Source organism: Octopus sinensis, linkage group LG18 (genome assembly GCF_006345805.1).
Source record: "Octopus sinensis linkage group LG18, ASM634580v1, whole genome shotgun sequence".
In the NCBI taxonomy this organism is placed as follows: domain Eukaryota; kingdom Metazoa; phylum Mollusca; class Cephalopoda; order Octopoda; family Octopodidae; genus Octopus; species Octopus sinensis.
In genome coordinates this window covers 52,765,738-52,785,196 of record NC_043014.1, presented here as the reverse complement: position 1 = coordinate 52,785,196, position 19,459 = coordinate 52,765,738, and the positions used below count along the sequence as shown (strand labels likewise).

General features: G+C 37.8%; 1 protein-coding gene across 1 annotated transcript in view; it reads left to right on the top strand.

The window, feature by feature from the left end:
• The window catches only part of LOC115221694, a 46,551-nt gene extending 34,485 nt beyond the window's left edge, over positions 1-12,066 (top strand). Inside the window, exons 9-11 of the mRNA XM_036510604.1 lie at positions 1,156-1,215; positions 4,746-4,901; positions 6,986-12,066. Of these exons, the coding sequence (XP_036366497.1) occupies positions 1,156-1,215; positions 4,746-4,901; positions 6,986-7,146 (377 nt within the window). The 3' untranslated portion in view covers positions 7,147-12,066. The remainder of the gene's footprint in view (positions 1-1,155; positions 1,216-4,745; positions 4,902-6,985) is intronic.
• Positions 12,067-19,459: the final 7,393 nt, after the last annotated feature.

Genomic DNA, 19,459 nt, shown 5'->3' with positions numbered 1-19,459 from the left:
GTACATTCTGTAAAGTGGTTGGCATTAGGAAGGATGGCTAGCCATAGAAACCATGTCAAAAGTGGGCCACATGGTCCCTGACATGCTTCATGCTGTTCAAGTGTCCAACTAATGGAAAGAGGATGTAAAAAAGATGATGATGATTGTTTAACATCTGTGTTTCATGCTGGCTTCAGTTGGATGGTTCGATAGGGTCCAGTGTGTCCAAGGACTGGATTAAGCTCCAGTGTCTGCTTTGGCAGGGTCTCTAGCACTGGATATTCTTCTTGATGCCAGCCATTTTACAGCGTGGACTGTGTACTTTTTTTCATGCCAGCTGCACTACTGCAGTTGCTATGCAGGACTACAAACCCTGGGGTGGGGTCAGCTTTATTATTATTCTAAGGGATGAAGGCATTACTATGAGAAGTGTACGTGTGGCGGGACAGAGCAGGTTACCCATATCTTGTTGTGAAAAGGGTGGGGGGGAGAAAGAGAAATGATCATTAGGAGCTGCAAGAGTCCCATAAGGCACAAGTGGAGTAGAAGTGGGTGGTTGGTTTGTAGGATTGTATGGGAAGGCGGATGAGAGGATAGGGGGCAGACTACAAAATTGGGTTGGGCTGAAGGGTGGATGAACAAAAACAGTGTGTAGGGGAAGATAAAGGCATGTAGAAAATAGGGTGTGGAGTGGAGGGTAAGCAGCATAAGTAGAAGATGATACGATTGCCAGTGGGGACAGACAGGAGATGACATTGTACAGTTGTCTGCAGGAGCCAATAGTGAAGAAGAGGCAGGCATAATGCATAAGAGATGGTGAGAGTCATTGTAAGATGGGTGGAGGGTATGAAACCTAGCAGCCCTTCCTGGACTCAGTTTCACTGAAGAAGACAAGTCTTTTCAAGAACCTTATCTAAACAGAGATCCTGGTCCTTAGTCAACTCTTCATTCTGGGGTCACCTTCATTACTTCTTCCCATGTCTTTCTTATTCTTCTCTAGTTAAGTGAATAATTGCTCAATATGCTAGAAATAGCAACTAAAACCCCTTCAAACTACATCCATCTTAACAACAAACATAGCACCAACCTTTACCAATCAGAAGCAATTGTTGCTGTTTTCTTTTTCTTTCATTTTTTATTTTCTTTCTTTCTTAACTGAATCCTCCTCCGTTTCAGGTTACCCTCAACCTTATGGTTATCCTCAGCAGGCTACTAATGCCTACCCACCAAATGCAGGTGAGACATGAATGCAACACATCCACCCATCTTCACTAACCAACATTACTTTCTTTCTTTTTCCCCTCCCAGTTTTCCTCTTTTTTTACAATTGTTCTCCCATCTTACCACCTGACCCTTTTTCTCTTTGTTTTTTTTTTTTCTCTATCCCTTAGATCTTTTCTGATTACTAACCTTGCAGACTCTTTTCTACTTGTGACTCTCGCCTGCTGTTAAAAAACAAAAAAAGGGTCTTCACCTGTTTGCTTCTCACTGACATAAGAATTTCTTCATTCATTTTTTTTATCCTTTTCTCTTTTTCCACTGACTTTCTACCATTTCTGAAACGACTTCCTTTCATTCCTTAAAAGTTAGCAATTTTTATGCCATTGTTTCCATTTGCAACAAGTAATACACTTTTCTTTTTTCACTTGCGTATTTTTCATGCTAGCATGAGCATGTTTTTTCTTTTCTTTGTTTAGGGGCCATTTTAGGGCTTAGTCTTGCTTGCATGTTACAAGGTAATCATCACTAGTGCTGATGCCATAGAATAATAATAAAAAAAAACTGTGTGAAGTGGTTGGCCTTAGGAATGGCATCCAGCCATAACAACCTTACCAAAGCTGATACTGGAATATGGTGCAGTCCTTTGACTTTCCAGATCCTCTGTAACTGTCCAACCCCTGCCAGCATGGAAGCTTGATATTAATCAATGATGATGATTATTTTCTTTTTTAACTGATGAATACACTTCCTTTTACTAACCACTCAATTCCAGTGAGAGAGTTTCTCTTCCTTGCTGTGTTGCTCTGAACGTTTCTCTTTTTGTATTTCTCCTAAGAATCTCTATCACCCCTTTTGTCTAAAGAAAATCTTCTCTGAGAAATGGCAAAAATGGTGAAGAGTTTGACAATTACCTTTCACTGTTTTCTTTCTTCACTCTGTTCATATTCTGTGATTGTCTTTGCAATCCATTCCTCTGAGGGAGTGGAGGCTGTCAAGGAAATTAGTAACAGTTATACACTGAGATCGAGTCTACTTCTCCTCTACAGACTTGGAATCTTTTTAAAGTGTAAGAAATCAAAGAAAAGATTATCTTCTATTAATTATTGTACCAGATGAATTACCTGGAAAAGCGGGGGGGGGGGGGTATTTTTCAGTTCCCATTCTCATTCCACTGTTTCATGTCCTGTCCCATTCCTTGTTCAGTTGCCGTTTAAATCAGAAATAGATTTACAAATTCACGCTGACGTGGGATAGATTTACAAATAGTGGCAAGTAACACAGTTGAATATCATAAAACTGATTGATTGTAATGGTAAGGTAATATCATCCAAGTTGGCTTGGTGGATGGTTGGACGGATGAGAGGATTGACCATGGGCGACTATGAAGCGATTGATGGTTGACTATTATCAATTTTGCAGAGCCTCTTGATATACTACATTTTTGGTCTTGCACTCTGGAGCATAAATAAATAAATGATTAGGATTGCCGATTCTTGGCATCATATTCTTGATTGTAAGTTGTGTGCCATTGCAAAGTTTAAGTGAGTCTGCGTTTCTTAAAAGCATCACTGGTGTGCCGGTCTTGAGGTGCAAGTTGTGAGGTGGGAGGCTTGCCGATGCCAGGCTATTCAAACCTTCAGCCAGCTCAACCCACCCCGGATGGATGCTCTCTCAAGACAAGACAAAACTTCAGTGGGATGGTTCAAAACTTCCTGGGAGTTGAGCACAGAGTCAATTGATTTGTAACTGCAGTGTTCACCAAGCAGCTGATCCAGGAGTTGAGGTTCAAATCTTCCACTGCCACATTCTTTGGCATTGAGATGGCACATGTTCCCACCCCAGATTTGGAAACATTGTAGCCATTAGTTCTTGATATCTGATACAGTGTGTCCAAAAGGCAAACTAACTGACCACCCTGTTCACCAACCAGAGGGCCGTTACCAACGTCCAGTAACTTCCTCATCACCACTGAACTGCACTGTGCTCCTTTCCTCAGAAAAGGAAAAATTTGGCTGCTATTTCCAGCATGCCCTGCTACCACAAAACAGCTATTTGTGATAAAGGACCCACCATTATCACAAATAGCTATTACATGGTAGCAGAGTGTGCTAGAAATAGCAGTCATCACTTTTCCTTTTCTGAGGAAAGGAACCATTTCCATGTGATTTTGATGCCAATACGATAGTTAATTCATTAAAGCGTGTGTGTTAAATGATAGGTAAAAATTCAAGAAGCAAAGTATTAAGATTTGCTCTCCCCTTCACTAAACACATTCCCTCTCTCTCTCTCCCCTTCACTAAACACATTCTCTCTCTCTCTCTCCCCTTCACTAAACACATTCTCTCTCTCTCTCTCTCCCTTCACTAAACACATTCTCTCTCTCTCTCTCTCTCTCCTTCACTCATTCTCTCTCTCTCTCTCTCCCCTTCACTAAACACATTCTCTCTCTCTCTCTCCCCTTCACTAAACACATTCTCTCTCTCTCTCTCTCTCTCTCTCATTCTTTCAGTCTCCTCCTCTTTGCTGATATCAGCCAACCCTCATTATGTCACCACATTTCCCTCAACAGGCTCTTCACCTAACACTTTTTGCACCCTTTTCATTTTATCATATAATAGCACCCCACCACCTCTGTAGGGGGCCTGTTATCGATTTTTATTGAAATCCAATTACCCGATAATTGAACTGGATATTAGGTCAACATGTCTGCAAATTTTGAAGATTGGTTCACTAATAATATAATGAAATTATTGTATACAGTGCTCAGGTGCACCACAACTTGTCAGAAAGTGCATATAAAGTACATGCAGTAATGTAGAAATGTCTGGAAAGTGAACATGCTTGTGTGTGTATCAAGTGTAGTGTTGGCGAATCTCAGGAAGCATGGAAGTTTTGAAGGATGCAGTGCTCCGACAACTAACAACCGATGCCGGCAGTTTGTTCCACGCTTCAGCAACTCTCAGTGTGAAAAAATGTTTCCTGAAGTCATGGGAGCTGTGCTGTTTTCTTACTTTGTAAATATGTCCACGGGTGTTAGATGGGTGGAGTTTGAAGAGGTGCTCAGAGTTATTGTTTGTGCGATGGTTGATAATTTTATGGGTGTCTGCCAAGTCAGCTGCCAGACGTCGGAGTTTCAATGTGTCCATGCCCAGGGAAGTAAGGCGTTCAGGATATGGCAAATGCCTGATGGAGGGTATTCTTTTGGTTGCACGTCGCTGAACAGCTTCCAGACGATTGATGTCCTGGGCAAGATAGGGGTTCCAGACCGGTGATGCAAATTCCAGGCGAGGTCTTACCATAGCTATATAAAGCCGCAGATAGATAGCCGGAGAGCGGCTCACAAAGGATTTGGTGAGTGATGCCAAGACACCCTCAGCCTCAGCAACAAGATGCTAACAGGCAGAAATTGCCAGATTGTACTCTATTTCTATGTATCATTGTATATATGTATATATATTATTCGTTATATGCTATAAAGGTGGGGGGGGTTGTAGTTATAACTTTGGAATATTATCTAACATGCAATGTTGTTTTCCATTTTTCAGCCGCATATGGTCAAGTGCCACCACCACCTCCTGGTTATGCTGGAGCTTATCCTGGATATTACCCTCAGCAGGGTCCCTACTATGGAAACACTGGAAGCCCTCAAGTGGTACACATTAAGGAAAAGAATAAGAGTAACATAGGAGAGATTGCTTTAGGTAAGATCTGTTTGTTTATTTGTTTCTTTTATGCTGTCAGAAGTTATGATGGCGGCTGAGGAGATAAGACCCCTGGTAGTTGTTGATAGTTTCTGCTGCTTCGCATAGGAGTAGATTCTTTGGAGACTACCCTGGTCTTCGGTAGTCTTTAAGTTCATTCTACACATGTTAATTATATATTAGAGACTGGTTACACTCTCGGAGTGGTTGGCATTAGGAAGGGCATCCAGCTGTAGAAACTCTACCAAATTAAGATTGGAGCCTGGTGCAGGCATCTGGTTCACCAGCCCTCAATCAAAATCGTCCAACCCATGCTAGCATGGAAAGGGGACGTTAAACGATGATGATGCTAGCTCTCCAGTCTGTCTTGGTCATCAGACCATCTTCTGCTATTTGGCCTATAACTGGAACCCTTTCCAGAGCAGACTTGAAAGTAGTGGTGACTCAGAGTTAATGCTATACTCCTTGAATTCTCCAAAGTTGGAGTTTCATTGTCAGATGCAGTTTAATGTATTGGCCAGGGTCCAGTTAATACAACAGAGTCATATTGTGCAGTAACTGGACTATGTTATGTTAGGGTACCTATTTGTAGAAACCAGATTACATCATCAGTTTTCACTCTCATAACTGGTAACTAGAAAAAAAAGAATGAACGGGAAAAAGCATACTTTGTCAGTTTTGTGTAAATATGATGAAGTTCATCTGTCATTTTATTCATTCCTCCAGGGGCATGATGCTAGTCATTCACAAATACATTTATCTTCATGCTCTTTGAGGACTGAAAGTGTAGTAGAGTAACTTTCTGATGTTCCTCAAAATTTCAGCCATTTAATTAAAGATGTTCAGCAAGTTCTGTTCACCTACCACTACTCTCTCTGCCTGACGTCATCTCTGTGTCCATTGAATCTTTCGTTTAATCCTGTTTTTCAACCAACATAAATTGTGTTCAGTGCATTCTGCTGCATATACCAAATGCGAATCTCTACACATCCCACTTTCTGTATAAATCATAACATTTCTTTTATGATTTGTGATGCAACTGAAATGGCTCATGTTGTTGCACAATGAACAGGGCTTACCTCTCTTGTGGCTGTTTTTCAAGGTGCAGCATTCAAAAACTCTAATGGTAGTTTTCTTGGGGTTAGAGGTAATGGTTAATAATTCTTTTATATTTTTATCGCTTCTAAAAGCTACAATAGGCAGCTGAGGGGATATTTGTATAAACGAAGATATTTTTCCGAAACATGTTAACTCTCATGCAACACTTTTAAAATGCTAACGACATTTTGGTGCTAGTTAACGATTAAAGGGAATTTTATCACAAATTTTACTAAAATTATGTGTGAAAGTTTGACTTTGCAAATAACAGAGCTTAAAATTAGCAATTCCCTTTAATTGGGATTCACTGTAACATTATTTGTCATAATGTCGTACAAAAGAATTTGCATGTTTCCAGTAATCTCTTTTATCAGGACAAATCCGTTTTATCCTCAAAAACTGAGATTTCAGATTTGACTTAATTATAAGTATTCTTTTTCACCAGTTATGAAAGTGAAAATTGATATCATTTATCGAAAAGGAAATGCAGGATTTCCTCGTTTAGATTTTGAATTTCTGTGTCTGTAATTTTTTTCATTTTACATTTTGAACCTGAAGAAGACAAATGATCAGTTGAAATATTATTCAATCCATTCAATAAACAAACGCTATTATTTTGGCACTTTTCTACCTTCGTGAAGAGTTACAGCAATATTCATAAATTATTTGTTTTTCTTCTTCCTTCAATTTTGTTTCCGTTTCTTGCCAAGCGTCTTCCTGTCACCTAGGGCAAAGAAACTCACTCTAGACATTGATAGGCTATGAAAATAAATGCACCATTTACAAAATCAATGTTCTTCTCAGTATGTGATGTCCCAAACACTCTTTTGCATTCTTTGCAGAGATGCTAAGTCAGGCATCATTCTCAAATAAATCTCAGTTCATATCATTATTATTATTATTATTATTATTATCATTATTATCATTATTATCATTATTATTATTATCATTATTATTACAGCTACTATTCTATTGTATTATTTCAGGTGTTGCTGGAGGTGCGCTTCTTGCTCATGGAGCTACGAGTATGATGGGCGGCTGGGGTGGCGGCTGGGGTCTTGGCCGTTGGGGCAGTTGGAGCTCACTCAGTTCACTGAGCAGCTTTGGCAGCTGTGGCAGTTTTGGCAGTTTTGGCAGCTTTGATTAGGTGCAGAGAAGAGTGAATGAGTGGAAGAAGGGGACTCACCCAGCAGTCAAATAAGGATTTTGTAAAAAAGAAAAACAAAACAGACAAAAACAAAACCAAATAGAGCAAATACAAACTGTAAAATAAGTGATAAGCTTAGGAATCTATCTGTACATACACACACACACTCATACATACATGTGTATGCATACACGCATGTATGTATATATATATACATACATACACACACACACATGTATGTATGTGTGTGTATGTATATTTATATATATATATATATCTCTCTTGTTCAGTGGATGGTACTGTGTTGTCCATCCTTGCTTCTCTGATTTCATTCACGTCTCTTGTTATCTCTAGATTTTCAAATTTTCAAAACTTGAAGGAAAGCGAGTGCGGGCCATGGACCTGCAAGGGTCTTCTTGTACGGCTGTGAAATGCAGGAACAGCTCACACTGTAGGTATACATGTGTACCTTGAATAAAATACTCACACACACACTTATAAACACTGTCATTTTATGTCTTTGTATACATTTAAATATACTATTTATATGTCTGTTTATCCGTGTACCTATCTATAATATGTGTATTTATGTCATTCATGTGTTTATAAATATGTATATGTGTGAGTGTGTGTGTGTGTTGTATTAGTTTATGTCGTCATAACTTAACATCCATCTTCTATACATGCATGGAGATATATATATATATATATATATATATATATATATATATATATATATATGAGAGAGGGAGTGAGGGGAGAGTAACAGGTTGACTTAGATCTTTAAAGTTTCTCAGGCAACATTCAGGAGTGTTTGGAGGGATGGCAATGCTTCCAACCCCAAATAACCTCTTCCTCAATCAGCACAATTTCAACTGTGTGTTGAGTGTTACTTTCTTTCAGTTGTTTGAATATATTGACTTACCTCCTCCCCTGAAGTTACTGGCCTTGTGTCAAAATTTGAAACCAATAATATAATAATGAAATATGTGAATAAAATAAATATAATAAGTTAATATATTGAAATATATTTATAAAATTTTGTTAACATTAAAATATTTTAAGAAGAGTCTTTTTGAAAAATTTAACAGAATGGAAGTTTTACACCATTTCAAATTCCTATTGGAAATTATGATATCAGGGATTAGAAATTTAGGATCAGAGAGGAAAGTAGGGCAACAAATATACTGCAGGGGTAGACTTGTGCAGGTAGGGTTTAATGGTGGTAGTGAGGGAGGGTTCAATTTAAAAACAAAGGAAAACTTTTTTTCTGTGCATTTTGTTCAGTGACTCCATATTGAATATTTTGGATATATACACACACACCCACACACACATGTATATGGTTGTCCTGAATGCAGCTCATTAAAAAGTATTAAAGTATTAAAAAGCTCCTTGTCTGGAAAAGGGGTGAATCCCAACATTCAAAGCACTTATATAAGTATTCATACAAATATATATAACTATCTACACACAAACATCCACACATAGATAGACTTATACATACATGAATACACATATTACATATGTCTGTCCTTCTACCTGTTCAATACATTTATATATAGTGTTGCTCTCTCAAATTCTGAAGAAGAAACCACAGACTAACCTAGTTTCTCTGTCTTTTTCTTTACTTTCTCCCTGACATACTCTTCCTCTCTCTCTCTCTCTCTCTCACATATGCATGCACATGTATGTATGTTGTAGTTTTACAAAAAGAGTGGTGACAGTAACTTTGAAGTTTGGGCCAACTAGCCTTCTTTGGATTGTTAACACTTCGAGGTCACTGTCATTCGTCTTGTTGCAAAAGTCTAATAATTATTTACTTTATGAAAAGTATTGAGTAATTCTTCAGTTTTATATGAAATTGTTTTTATATGTAATTTGACATAAAAATAACAGTTATTAATGTGTGCATATGTGTGTGCACACGTGCCTGTGTGTGTGTGCGTATACATGTTTGTTTGTTAAATAATATTTGCCAATCTGCTACTGTACAATCTCTTTACAAGTTTACTTGATATGACTGGGTCCAGTCACACGATCTGTCTGCTAGAAATAGCAGCCAAATCTTCAAATTACTCTGTCATTTTAAAGCAAAAGGGCACATTCATTGATATAGTCCTAGATAACCGTAATCATAGCAGGAATGCTTTTGATCATAAGTTTTCACAGTCAAACAGTCTTTATTTTTACCACTGCCATCCTTTTACGTCTGTATGGGTGTGTATATGTTTGTTTATGTATGTATATGTATATATGTATATGCATACATATGTGTGTGTACACATACACACACATATGTACTTTGTACTTGTGTTTGGTTTTGAAAGATTCTTGATGTGTATTTGTGTGTTGAAACAACTCTTCTAGTATCTTGGTAGGGTCATTATGCCAATAATGATTAACATGCACACATGGTCTACCTCACACTTCGAAGGGAAGAGGTATGTGAGAAGTTACAAACAGTGATGAAAGGACTTTGAAAAACAAACAACCGGTTGATTAGTTAGTTGCTTAGATATCTAACCAGGTGACGAACAGTAGAGAAGGGATATAGAACCAGTGCATATGTTTATTGTTATTGACATAATGACCCTCCATAGATACAATAATAGATCAGGATTCGAGTGAATTAGGCACTTAAATGGTAAGGTACCAAGTCAGGTCAAAAAATGAAATAAAAGGAGAGGAATACATAGGTGAGTACCAAAGTACAGGTGGCGAGATAGAGCCATGTTATGTCTCTGATTAACTGTACCCGACTAGGGAGCGCTCATTGCACTACTTTGGTTCCATGCAGGGAGCAGCAGGTTCTGAGTGAGGGGAATAATAAATAAATTTTAATTGATTTATGAAGAAATTACATCGTTAGAAAAAACTGTTTCCATCAAGTGAATGCATGAATCCCAACATGAAAAAGGCCACAGTTTGTCACTGGATGATTCTATGACCAATTCCAGTCATAAGAATATAGTATTTAGCACCAGGCCTGTCTTGACTGAGCGGACTTTGATGAAAGACATTCCAGTTTTGACTATCCCTTCTTACTCTATATCAGTAACTCCATTGTACTGTGTACTTCATTTTATTGAAGGCATTAAGGTGTCGTTAGGGCAATTTAGCTGCTATCTTCAGCAGATCAAGCTACCACGATGGAGCTCCTTCATTAACTTGTAATATTGAGTCTTGTTTTCTTTTGTTGAACTGATCTAAAGCATTCCAACCATGACTAATCCATCATTTTCTATATCAGAGATGATTTCGTTCATTGTATGGTAGCATGTGTCCTGAGAGAAATTTTGCTGCTATTTCTAGCATTAATAAGGGCAATAATAAATAGGTTTTTCTCCTAATATAATATGAAAGTTTATGCTTGCTCTCTGTGTGCAGATATTGCAGCCATTTGTGTTATTTTCTTGCCTCTGCATCAGTTTTTTAATTCTTATCCCATTGGTTTTGTTTTCTGGGTTTTTTTTTGTCTTTAATTAAAATTTCAAATGTTCCAGCCATTGGATGACATTGATATCTCAACATGTTATCACCCTGCCCACTTCTTATGAAAGATGCCTTACCTAATAGAATGTGTGTGTGTAAGTTGAAAAAGGAAAATAAAGCTTCTCACATGCAAAAACTCTTATATTTCAGGTGCAACAAAGGCTCAAATCAGTTCAACAAATGCCTAGTCACATTGGTTTTGTTATTTTATTTTTAAACTGCCCAGCAACTCTTTCAAGTGACATATTTTCAGATAGTCAAAGTTGGTGGCATGTGTTTATGATGTTGCTTGCAAATGCTGTGATGAATTTGTAGAAGCCACCGGCCCAGCTCCGACTGACTTGATTTTGGGGTTGAGGCAGGTGGATCAATATAACTTCTTCTCCAAGACTAGTTTGGAGGTGACTATCTCTTTGGAGGCATTGCAGCATTTGGGGTTAAGTGTTTGTGAAAGGGAGAGGTGGGTCAGTAGTGACATATCATGGAGTTGCTGGTCTGTGCATCACCCTGACTACTACCAACATCCTAACATATGCAACCAGTTGGAGAGGTGCTGCTAAGCCGGATGCTGAGCAGTTTAAATAAAATAACAAAATTGAAGTATCTCCACATTTCTTGGATTGCTTTCTTTTGAGGATGGACCGGAAATAATAAAGCATTTTGTAAAACTTCCATTTTCTTTTTCTACTTCTGAACTAAAATACTTCAAGCAAACGACAACACTCATACATGTGTGTGTGTATCTATATATGATCTGAAATACTTCAACCAGTGCCTGTATGTATGTGTGTATTTCTTTTGTGTGTTTCAGCCATGCAGCTGTGGCCATGCTGGAGTGCCACAATGACTTGGTACCGTTTTCAGAGCCCTCTTATGTCACACATTTGTTTCTGTATGTTTGCCTGTTTACACTCATATACAAGCACACGAAAACACATACATAATATATATATATATAAAACAATCTATCCAGCATACACACACACACACACAAGAAACATACAGTGGAGTGTAAATGTGATGATTAATTTTAAAAATAAAATGTGTGCACGAGTCTGGGTCCTTTTCACATTGTTTTGTCTTTTGCCACGGCTCACTGGTTGAAAAACCACCCAAAATATCCAAACTTATTTGCTTTTTTTTTTTTACACTTAACGCATTTCAAATGTGAAACTGTGGCAATGTAAATGTCTAGTGGTGGCTGGGTCTGCGTATCCAGCTGGAAATATTCACTTAACTAACAATTCAACTAAATTTAATACACTCTTCTGTTAAGGCTCAGTGTTGTTTAATGCCTTTTTTACATGTGTTGTTATCTTTTCTTTTTTTTTATACTGTGATATTATTTCACTTTTCTCCTTCCATTTGTTTTTTCCTATAAATGTTAAACGTTGAATTAAAACTTAGCTCAAAATCACTGCCATATGTCAGTTTTTCTTTGTTTATTATTTTTATTTGGTGGGTTTTGCAGTATTAAGGACCAATTTCAGTTTCTCTTTCAAATTTATTTTGGGATATTTTTATTTCGTATTTGGTTGGTTCAGGCATCAAAGTAGCAAGCGGGCAGAATGGTTAGCACGTTGGACAAAATGCTGAACAGTATTTCTTTCAGTTCTTCACATTCTTAGTTCAAATCCTACCATAGTCAACTTTGCCTTTCATCCCTTTGGGGATGATAAAAGAAAGTACTGGGATTTATGTAACTGACTTTTCCCCCACAGAGGGAAAAAAGAAAAACCCCTTCACATGTTTTGATGTTTTATTGACAAAACATCAAAACATGTCAAGTGAAAATGGAGGGTGGTCTTGGAAGGTGCTAGAAATAACAGACAAATCTCCTTTGAATAACAGCTTTTGCTCTGAAAAATATTTACAACTTTAAAAAAAAAATTTTTTTTTACTGAAAAGGCTTCTCTCATGGTTTTTAAGTGTCAAAAAAATTGGCCAAAATCAGTCCAGAGTAGGATGGTGAGGAGAGAGGAGTGAAAAAAGATCATAAACTTTTAAAACTTTTTTCATTTTGAAGGTTGTGGTGAAAAAAAAACTGGAAATATTCCTGTCAAAACAAAATTCCAACTTAAGTGGTCTTCTTGATCCAAAACTGTTTTTCCGAAACTCATCTCCCCACCACCTTGGAAAAAATTTCCCCCATAAATTTCTTCATAATTGTAATCTGTGCTGTTTGAAAGGTATTTGTATAAACTTTCATTAAAAGATACCCACGAGGGGAAAAAAGTCAGGTCATGTAAATTTTCCAAAATTCCCCTCTCCCTTCAGAAAAAATTCTTTCTTATAAATTCCTGTATACTCTGAACCTACAGCATGTAAGCGGTATTTGTTGATTTTCAAGGCGGCGAGCTGGCAGAAACGTTAGCATGCTGGGCGAAATGTGTTGTTACGTTCTGAGTTCAAATTCCGCCAAGGTCGGCTTTGCCTTTCATCCTTTTGGGGTTGATTAAATAAGTACCAGTTATGCACTGGGGTCGATATGATCGACTTAATCCGTTTGTCTGTCCTTGTTTGTCCTCTCTGTGTTTAGCCCCTTGTGGGTAGTAAAGAAATAGGTACTTGTTGATAATTTTGTTAATATGTGTCCATCCTTTTGGTAGTTATGAGGCAATAAAGTGAAGGTGGGGTATACACACCTGTAATTACCCCATTGATTGTGATGTGCAAACCGGATGGTTGAATTGTTTTTCTGGAAATCCAAGCTTATCCAGACTAATCCACTTATTCATTTACTTAGAAAACCAAGAGCACCAACTATTATTGGTATAAATGTAAATTTGTATTCTTGATATAGAAGCTGGAGGTTTGGAGGCAGTTTTCTATAGTTATCTTCTTTCTCTTTGATTTTCATAGAGATATTCCCATCATCGGGACAACTTACCTTTATGTCCATTCCCTCTTGGGTTATATATGCATATTTAACTATGAAGCTATCCTTTCAATTCCTCCAACATGAAGCAGTAGCCTCTAACTGAATGCTGAGAATATTAAGCAAAGACTCTTGACCACTGTTGGAGGACAAGTGTCTCCACGTGGAATAGTGAAAGGAAATCTAGAATGAGACATATGCTCGACATCGCTCAGCGCCAACAGCTAGGAGAAAGCCTTGATGAATATCTCAGTGCTTTGCGGTTGGTTGCCAAGGATGTAAATGGAGTAATTTATCAACAGGAAATGATTAGAGATGCTTTTATCAATGGACTTTTATGTCATCCCATTCGAGAGTTCAGGCCATTTCTGGTCAAGAGAGACTTTGATCCGAGCGGTTGTTGGCATCTTCACTATCTCATCCGGCAGCTTATTCCATGGATCTGCAACCCGGACGGAGAAAGCCCCTCTCCTTCGATTGTGATGAAATCGCCGTAGTTAGAGCTTTTCGGAGTGACCCCGCAGCCTACGCTCTGGAGCAGGAGTGAAGAACAACTCTTTCGAGAGGTTATACTATAGAGTTTCTTAAGCTTTGCGATTGCCGTGTCAGTGCAATCAGTGCCAGCAGAAATGAATTCTCATACTATTGGCAACACAAAATTAATAATGCTTACAAGTACACTGGCACGAAAACAAAAATCAACCTTTTTTTTAAAAATTTTTTAGCAGATTCCTGTTTTCGATGACAGAGATTCTGAATATGCCGAAAACCACGTTTTCAAAATTTTCAATTCCCCCCTCCTCACCCCAAATTTTTTTAATTTTCACTTTTTTTGAGAATTTTTTTTCAATCATCATCATCATCATCATCATCGTTTAACATCCGTTTTCCATGCTGGCATGGCTAGGACGGTTTGAAGCCAGGAAGCTGCACGAGGCCCCAATCTAATCTGGCAGTGTTTCTACAGCTGGATGCCCTTCCTAACGCCAACCACTCCATGAGTGTAGTGGGTGCATTTTATGTGCCACCGGCACGGAAGCCAGTCAAAGCGGCACTGGCATCAGCCATGTTCGGATGGTGCTTTTTTCGTGCCACTGACATGGAAGCCAGTCAAGGTGGCACTGGCATTGGCCACGTTCAGATGGTGCTTTTTACATGCTACCATTTGATTTGATTTTGATATTGTTGATGTCAATAAGTCTCCTCAAGCACGACATGTCACCCTACAATCCAAGGTACTTTTGAGTGGACTGGTTATGCAACACTGGTGTAGGTTACAGCTGTGGACTCACTTTATTTGCTGAGTCTTCTCAGTCACAGCATACTTTCAGAGGTCTTGGTCTTTTGTCATTGCCTCTGTGAGGCCCAACGTTTGAAGGTCATGCTTCACCACCTCATCCCATGTCTTCAATCTACATGGAAAAATATGGGGAAAAAAAAAAAAATTAATTTCAAATTTTCTATGAGGAAACTCCAAAATTGATTCATACACCCCTTGCCACCCCATCCTGTTGACTAAAAGTGAAAATGAACGGCTTGTGTGTTTGTGTGTGCGCATGCAAATCAACAGAGAAAATACACCGAAATATGTTTTACATACCTGTTGTATACGTCGGTTTTACTTTTCGCTTTAAAAGTAAATGGTCCTGAAAGAAGCAATCACAATATCAGTAATATGTTTGTGTTCTTCATTCAGAAAGAATAAAAACTTCATGGGACTTCGTTCATGTGTATCCCCCACAAAAAAAGTTTGTATATTTGGAATCTAGATGATATAACAGATATTCATAGAAAATTTCATTAAAAAATATCCATTTTTCTGAAAATCATGATCATCCAAAGGCGGGTGTGGGGGGCAAAAATCTGTAGTTATACCTGGATTTTAAGTGAATGGGGCCCACAAAATTGATCTCAATCACCCCAGAGAAGGGAAGACAAGTTTTTTGTAAAACAGATACTCCAGACCATTTCCAAGAGCACAGTGAAAAGAAATCTGAAAAATGTCCGTCAAAACGGAGAAATTCCAACTTGCTGGTGCTTCTTAACTCCGAAGTCCGAGCTGAGATTCGAAACCGAATCTAAAGATTCTTGCCCGTCTGATCCACCACTGACCAAAGAGGCATGAAAGAAATTTCTTTGACCTGTCAAAAAATGATGGATTGTTTCCCTTCGACGTCATTTAAGGTTCAAGTGGACAGGAGGCGAACTATATAGGTAGGAATTTTTCCTGTGGTATATCTGTCCTTCTAGCTGTCATGACCATTATAAATACAGTAATCCGCCAAGGAACAGACAGAGAGAGAGAGAGAGAGAGAGAGAGAGAGAGAGAGAGAGCCAGTACCTTCGCCAGTTAAACAGTCAACACAGATTCAGATATTCAGCAAGAACAGTAGCAGTTGCAGAACATTAACAGACACCACCGAATGACCAATGCACACACATTGAGGGAATCGTTGACCCCCATCACATATTAAACGTGTTTCATAAAATTTTAGTATATTACTGGGTATAACTACAGATTTCTGGGCGATCTTTCGATATGGGAATCCCTTATAAACCACGTGTGTTTCTTTACATTTGTGAAGATGATCGTCGGTATCTGTAAAAAAATTTTATATTTTTAATATGGTATAGCTAGCATACCTTCGGCTTTCTCTTAGCTTATATTGTTATAGTATATTCTCTATTTAGTTTTGTTACAGTAATGTAATGCTATTTATTGTTTTCTATTGGGAAATAGATTATTTTATTTGGCTTTTTTGAGTAAGGGTGAATATAATGACTGAACGTCACTTATAACTTAAGTGTTATCATTATACACAAATCCGAGCTACAGTATATAATGCCATAGAGAAATATACTCATGAAACGCTATGAATATTAACGACATGTATGTATAATATTATCTTCGTGTTCATTTAACCGCTAGAAGAAAATATAATTTAATGATTACAGAAATGCATATTTATTTATACTCAGTTGAAAAAAAAACATGAAGAGAAACATTTTCTTAATTAGTTTTATTATATAAATATAACATTTTATATTATTTACATTAGAAAGGAAAGATAAGTACGACTATATATTCATTCGCTAATTCGTAAATCTAATAGATTAATCAACAATTCAAAATAGACTTGTTGATATTTTCTTTGGACATGGCATGAAGATCACCAATGTCTCAAAGGAGTGAGTGTCGTGGAGTTCAGTTACATCCAACAAACACTAAAGTTTTTCCCAAAATCAACTTGACTTAAAAGAATCGAAATCCATTACAAATATTCTTTACGTAACTTTTTAGAATCTTTATAGTAGTTATATTAACCAATGGAAAAAGCAAAACTAATAATTCTTCGGCAATACATTACGTCATATTGCCAATTCGCGCCATATTTCAAAATAGCTAAAATGGCAATTTGTTACAATGGCATTGGGGTGAAAGGGGATCTTTTGAAGTCAGCGTGAAAGCGAAAGAGACAGAGAGAGCGCGATTGTATGAGGGAAGTTCTTTTGAAGCTGACGCGAAGCGGAAGAATTTATGTGCGCGCGCGCGCGTTTGATGGGGTGGGTGGGGTGAGACAGAAAGTGTGGTGTGTATGTGAATTGCTTTTGTTGGGGTGTGTGAAGAGACAGAGAGAGCAATGGTGCTGGTGTGTGTGTGTGAGAGAGATAAATGAAATTTTTTGTAGTGAGTGAATGTGTGAGTGATTGACAGAGAAAAAGCGAGAGATAGAGAGAGAAGTTATGTATGTATGAATGGCTTCACTGATACACACACACACGCCAACTTCAAAAGAATTTCCCTGATCAAATCGCGGTCTCTTTCGCTTGTCCCCCCCTCACCCGACTTTGGATGATCATAACTTTCAGAAAAATGGACATTTTTCAATGAAATTTTCTACGAATATGTGTTATATCATGTAGATTCCGAATATACAAAATTTTGGTGACATTGTGTTTTAGTAGGGAGTCGGGTGGAGAATTTTAGAAAATTCACCGGAGTCCACTTTAAAGCGTCTTAACTTTCAAGAAAGTGGATATTTTTTAATGAAATTTTCTACAAATATACCTCGGACTATGTAGATTCCGAGGACATAGGAATGTGGAGGGAAAACAATTGGGGGCTATTTTAGAGAACCGTTCCCCACTCACGAGTGTTTCTGAACAAGTCCATATTTATAGAGAATTTCATTAAAAAATATCCATTTTCATGATTACGACGAATTGAAGTGGACTTCAGTGAATATGCCACATATTTTACGCACTTGAGAAATAATTTCTGATGGACAAGGGGCTTTCACAGTCTTCATATTCTTAACTACTGCCAAGAAGAATAGTTGGACCTTCACTTCTGTTCACATTAGGTCAGATCTCTCACATTTAGTAGCTTTTCATATTTGCAAGTTGTTCGTTTTGACATTAAGATAGTGGGAAGTAGTGACGAGGGGTGTATGAATCAATTTTGGAGTTTCCTCATAGAAAATTTGAAATTAATTGTTTTCTTTTTTCCATATTACTAATCTCCATATTTTTCCACATAGACTGAAAAAAAAAATTCGAAAAATAGTGAAAAATTTAAAATTTGGAGTGGGGAGAGGGAATTGAAAATTTTGAAAAAATGGTACTAGTCTTACATAAAATAAGTCTTGTGATTGATTTCTTCGACTAAAACCATTTTAGGTGATGCTCCAGCATGGCAGCAGTCAAATGACTGAAACAAGTAAAAGAATAATATATTTCAAACGACCAATCCTGTTAGCGTTCTGGAGCCTCCATAAGTTGGTATGACAAATTCTTTACAAGGGCTGAGAGTTTTTCATGAAGCCAAGTTATGCAGATCCTGCCTTTTCCAGAGAAAAATGAATACACAATGGAACCTACGCAACCAATGATGAACCGACCTGAATTATTGAAACGATGGATGAACGACAATTGACAGAACTTGTAATGTTTCTTGCTTTGAGCCATTGTACCACTTAACAAAGGAATAAACTCCCAATGTTATGTTAAAGTTAGTTCCTTTTATTACAAATATGAACATGCAAAATATATTAGACAATGATGTACATGATTCTTTAGTAAAACCAAGGGAGACTTCATCATTGTAAAAGGTGTTTTATGATGTCTAATATCATTAATTTATAACATTTGAAGAGAAACTACTGTCTGTATTGGAAAGAATCCTTGTATATAACAGGTTTGTGGTTTAATGGACATCTAGGAATGACAGGTAAAAATGAACCAGTTAAGATTAGAATTCACAATGCAGAATAAAAATAGTGTTAGGCTAATTGCGCTCATACACTCCTCTTGAAATACAACCATGTTAGAACCACTCTGATATATATATATATATATGGTGGTTGTCAACTCCTTATGCAGAGACAGACCTCCTCCTGTACTTACACCTTAAAGCCATCATAACGTCTGATGTGGCTTTTTAAACCAGACGATATTTTGGAAAGACATCCACACAGATTGCAAATTTGATTTGGACCACCAAGAGTTCTGATCTTTGTGTGTCTTAAAATGTCTTTTGAGGCCTCCGTTAGATTTGCTGACCTTATGGCATTAAAAGGTGCACACACACATATACATATCTATATGTTAAGTCAAGTGAAGTCATTGTTGTGGCCGGTAACAGTACCGCATGATTGGCACTTGTGCCGGTGCTCGTAGGAAGCACCATTTGAGCATGGTTGATGCCAGTACCGCCTGACTGGTCCTGTGCCAGTGGTATATAAAAAGCACCATTTGAGTGTGGTTGATGCCAGTGCCACTTGACTGGCCCTTGTGCTAGTGGCACGTAAAACACACCCGCTACACTCTCAGAGTGGTTGGTATTAGGAAGAGCATCCAGCTGTAGAAACACTGCCAGATCAGATTGGAGCCTGGTGCAGCCTTCTGGATTGCCAGCTCTCAGTCAGACCGTCCAACCCA